General features: G+C 48.5%; 1 protein-coding gene across 1 annotated transcript; it reads left to right on the top strand.

Annotated features, from left to right (window-relative positions):
* The first annotated feature begins 287 nt into the window (after positions 1-287).
* LOC135813026 (uncharacterized) lies at positions 288-4,044 on the top strand. The gene is made up of 2 exons (XM_065326248.1): positions 288-896; positions 2,257-4,044. The coding sequence occupies exon 2, from the start codon at positions 2,266-2,268 to the stop codon at positions 3,340-3,342; it is 1,077 nt and encodes a 358-aa protein (XP_065182320.1). The 5' UTR covers positions 288-896; positions 2,257-2,265; the 3' UTR covers positions 3,343-4,044.
* The last annotated feature ends 1,321 nt before the right edge of the window (positions 4,045-5,365 follow it).

Genomic DNA, 5,365 nt, shown 5'->3' with positions numbered 1-5,365 from the left:
TCAGCCTTGGCTTCAGGTTAGGTAGACTGTTTCAGTGTTTGGCTATCTAGCGCGAACAACTACAGACAGTACAGACAGTATGTTACGCACTTGTGGTTCTTCTTGAGCCGTTATCAGGTTATCCCGGCCTTATCACAGACACTGCTAGGTGAGCTATCTTGACGGGCATGTCCAGGTCTGGTCTGTGAACGACACTGTCGAGTGTCGACACATCTACAGGAGTCATGAGTCATGACTCACACTTTACTTCCGCATACATGACCGTGTGTCTCGCGTCCACTCGGATTGCCTTGAGAAACGAAGGAGCTAGCTAGATCTACCATGCAGTAGAACCGAGGCAGGGACATGAGCGTGGCCGTCCTTTGCATTTTGTAGTGAAACGACGTGAGTACCAAAATAACACTTTACACGCGGCCAGAACTGTCCTGCATTTCTTGCAACTCTGCGGCAGCGCGCAGCAGCCGGGCCAGGACCCATCCGACAATGCCTTTCTGCAATTATTTGCAGCTCAGTTAGTAGATAGTGCCGGTGGTCGTTTACCATAACACCCTACTATGTAGGCTAGCTACTCCGTCTTCTTGCAGTTCAAGCAGTAGACTTGGAACAATAATCCGTCGCCGTCTGACGTGACCAGCTGGAAGCCTGCTTTCCCGCCTGAAGCGACCTGTCTTGCCTCTGAAACTTCCGATATCTCAGTCTGGAAACTAAGTTACTTCAAAGTAACGTCTGCCTGCAGATACCAAGCAGCTGCGGCCGAGAACGTAGCAGTGCACGGAACACAGGAGGAGGCGAGACTCTTGGTTTCGAGCACTCAGAACAACGCAGGACTCGCTGGCCGGCAAAGAGCAAAATAAACGTCGTCCGCATAGTATTAAACGTTAGCCAGCGTAACTTACGTAAGTAGAACGCATTTCATGAAAAGTGTGTGTGTGTGTGTGTGTGTGTGTGTGTGTGTGTGTGTGTGTGTGTGTGTGTGTGTGTGTGTGTGTGTGTGTGTGTGTGTGTGTGTGTGTGTGTGTGTGTGTGTAGCTATAGAGTATGATCGGGCGCCGTAGAACACTTCGCCGAAGAACACTTAACCTGGAGAATGGCAGAAATTGAAGAACAATCCAGGCTAGATGCCATGCAGATCTAGGAACACATGTACTGCTTTATACATGTAGGTGGTGTGATCGCAGCATATGATGCTCTCCATGATCGCGGAATGAGAACAAAACGACCAATATGCGATCATTTTATAACAATACCAGGCTACGCCTTGAGCCCCTCCATTCTTCGGCGCCTGATTTCACTGTACTTAAGGCCCTCTGCAGACTACGTACATAGAACATCCAGTACAAAATCACATAAAACCTGAAAGGCAACATTTTTCCATGCCTGCATTCAGACTACACATTTTGCATGCAATATACAGGCAACCGTTGACCCTACGCAATCGCGCAAGGGGCCTGGGATGTGTGAAAGCAGCCGGCAGTCGTACCCGGGTACAAAATGTGTACGACTGCCTGGTGAAAGTACTATAAATGCAGGAAACACTTGCCTTGTACATATACAAGGGTTCGCACCCTGCCTGAAAGGATTGAGCAGCTTTTTAGGCTCCCGCCAGATTCTTGTAGTTGTCTTGGAAACTTCTACAATATGTGACTTATAGGCTGTTTTGTGCCTAGTCTGAAGAGGGCCTTAACCAGGGAGTTGTACCCAAACCAGTTTGGGTACGACTTCCTGCTGTAAACACATACAAGCCAAATTCATGCCCTGCGTCTGAACAAAAAAACAACATTACTCTGCTGAACTTCCAACGTCTCAGTACAGTTCTGGCATATACCAAAGAACAGAGCGCCGTAGAACGTAAAAAAAGAGAAGAAAAAAAAGAATTTCACGAAGCACTGCATACGGTTCATAGTTATGGTGACTCCACTGTGCATACAATGATGTACATGAAACCAGGGAGTCGTAAAATACCGGTATTTTACGACTCCCTGCATGAAACTAAGAACGGTCTAGGCTACAAAGCTGATACCCCATGACTAGCTCTGCGGCACCTAGCAGTGCTCCGTGTAGTGTGGGGCTTGGCCGTACAGCTGAGGTTGCTCATAAGACATGATTGTATACATGTGTGTGTGTGTGTGTGTGTGCACGTGTGTCTGTGTGTACACGCAGGCGTGCGGGTGTGTGTATGTGCGTGCGTGTGTGTGTGTATGTACATGCATGGGTGTATGTTTGTGCGTGTGCGTGCGTGCATGCATATGTCAGCAGGACGCAACCATGACTCGATTAATCATGGTGGTAGCGCTGGCGTGGATAACATCATTGATGCGTTTCACGTCTTCAGGCATCCACGTTTACGTGGGGTTTGCGTGCTCGTTCAATGACACAACCGTCAGCTTGTGCCAGGGCGTGGATTCTTTGGGGCAGCCGGCCTACAATATCTTTGAGGCATTCTCGTTCTACCTGGAGAGCACAACCCTGCTTGGGTTTTTGCTGGTGCTAGGTTTGTGGGAGAACTACTACTTCAGCCGGCTAGTGTTGCTACACCTTGCACGTATGCCAAGCTTTTTTATATTGCTCATGCTGATCCTGACCTGCATGATTCTCGAGCCGTTCTGCACACTTGATACCCAGCTACACGGCATCTCCAGGGATATCTGGGTCCTGGGATATGAGCTTGAGCTGGCCATGTATTTCATGTCGGCCATGTGCGTGTTGCACGTCAGTGGCGATGTACTGTGTGCCACCATCAACAATGAGCCTGCTGTAGCCAGGAGCAGAGCAGGCGCCAGAGTGTGCAGGCTAGGCTGGCAACTGTTCCTAGTGGCTAGTGCAATACACAGCATTCTGCTTGCTGCCTACGATGCAATGAAGATATCGAGCACGCTGAGAAGACGCCACATTCCACACTCGGACTTCGACTCACTCTCCCTCATCGTTTCCATAACGACCCGCTCATTTTTAGCCAACACATTCTACACTAAGCTGTTTGACTGGCCACAGGGGGAGGAGAGCAAAAAGCCTGTTAACGTCATGAGCACTAACTTCCCTAGACCGCCAGATCGAGAAGTCGACACAGCAGTTACCGATGGCATCGCAGCTTCGGCAAGTGATACTGCAGAGACAGAAAATGATGATGCGACGACACATAGTATGAGTATGACTGCGAGTGGAAAGTTTACAAGGTCCGGGCCTGCTGCGGTGACGACGGTGGAGGATGACCTTAGAAGGAGCGGCCCGTCCGCCTCTCGAAGACTAACTGCATCGAGTGGACAGTATCGTACCTTTGGCCAACACACACCAAGTAAGAAATCCAGGGCAGGACAAGAAGAAGAAAAGCAAACGCTCCTTTAGTTGGATAACTAGGTCATGTATTTCCGCCGTCCAATTCGTGTACGTTTGCTGTTGGGCACGAGGAATGGAAAACGCTTGGCTATCCATTGTGCGTACAGTGAGGTTTGTTTTCTGTGTGAGGTTGATCCTGGATGCTGGTAATGGACATGTAATTCTCTGGTAGGCTGAGTACACACCCATTGGCCCACATTTATTGGCACAGCGTTGTATATGTATGTGCTACCAATCAAAATCATTCTATTTCAACGGCTTTCGTTTTAGGCATATGCGGTGCATTTCGACCTCGGAGAACATGAAAGCCCTTTGTAATTCTACTTGTACACATCTAGGTATGATTGTCCCGCGTTATTCCTCATCTCATGGCATTCTGCAGCTCAGGTGCGTGCCGGCATTCCTGTGCCTGTGGTCACTACCGTTATAAACTATTTTCCATTCTATTGTTTCTGCAGTGTGGTTACTAGCTAATACGATACTCCGAAGAACACAATCCCTTTTTTCTTCTCTTTTTACAATCATTCGGATGTTGTGTTTTCTATACCTAGTCCTACAGAACTAAAATTAATACACACACACAATACTGTCATGTTCTTGAACAATCCTGACTATCACTACCATCATCTCTGTCATCCATGGATGGGGATTCCATAATTTGTATTGCATGTATGTGGCTGTTAGTACATTTATTTCTGAGCCTGAATAAAATGATGTGTGTGTGTGTGCCGGTGTGCATGTGTGTGCGTGTGTGTGTGTGTGTGTGCCAGCTAGTTCGGTTGGTGGGTACACTTATGCCTGATTGTGTTGGGTCTGTTGCTAACAGGCTCGGCTGCTTGAAGGTGTATTGTTGTATCTGCCACCTTTGTTGGTTTCGTATACTTTCTATTTGAAGTATACATACCTGTTAACCATGGACTGCTTCTGGCTAGATTAACTCTTGTGTAATCAATGGTGCTAGTGACGCTTAGATCAGATCCACTCTGATTTAGCCACCCACACTAGTAGCAAGTATTACCTTCACGGGGGGGGGGGGGGGCAGGGGTAACTGCAGATGGATCCCAGGACGGATACCCTGATGCCGTCAATCCTTTTTCTGCACCTTGTCCTCACCCACTTACTGAGGTGTGGTGAGCCCATAAGTGGGATCATATTCAAGTCCACCCAGGGTTTTGGGGATTTCAGGAGGTGTCGGCCGTTGGACGGTTCAATAGCCAGTTGAGTCATCTTTTCAAGATTCCTTTTGAGTCTCTCTCCCCTCTCCCGGGGAGACCCACGTGACCAGTTTTGGCAGTGAGCAACAAGTACAAGCCTGAGTGTGTGTGTGTAGTGTGGCGTGTGTGTGTGTGTGTGTGCGTGTGTGTGTGTGTGTGTGTGTGTGTGTGTGTGCGCGTCACAGTGTTTTGTGAGTGTGTGGGTCCACCCAGAGTTTGGGGACTTCAGGGGGCGTTGGCCGTTGGGTGGCTCAATAGCCAATTGTCATCTTTCCACGGCCAGGCTAGAATTTCACCAAGCACAGCATGCCAATGTATACACACTGTGACAGTGACCCAACTGCGCACAGACTCTAAATAATACATGGAAATAAGAACGGTCTCATTATAATGTACTCCTAGATATTGCAGCCAGCCTTGCTTGCTACTACTAACCCAGTATACAGACTCAGTCAACCATGTACATCAGGGAGTCGTCAAAATTTAATACTTGACGACTCCCTGATGTACATGTACTGCAGTAAGTACTTATAATCGCCCTACACGGTCCAGACGCACTAGCACGCACAGTCCCTACAAATCCATGAGCATGACGACAGCATCTGATACTCGTACCGGTATTTTTTCCCTTTTTTCTTTTTTTGATTTTGCCTGCTCCAATACCACACAGCAATAGCGGGACACACTGGAGAGAATTCAGCCCCGTGCTTTACCATGTAGACCGCCTTCGGATTCCCCCCCCCCCCTCTTTGCACCAGTTCACCACAGTGCCCTCCTCCATCATGCAAAGGTTCCCATCCTTAGCTCACGACTCCGAG

The sequence above is a fragment of the Sycon ciliatum genome, chromosome 1 (assembly GCF_964019385.1).
Source record: "Sycon ciliatum chromosome 1, ocSycCili1.1, whole genome shotgun sequence".
NCBI lineage: Eukaryota > Metazoa > Porifera > Calcarea > Leucosolenida > Sycettidae > Sycon > Sycon ciliatum.
The sequence above is the reverse complement of the archived record's forward strand: the minus strand, read 5'-3'. Positions and strand labels throughout refer to the sequence as shown.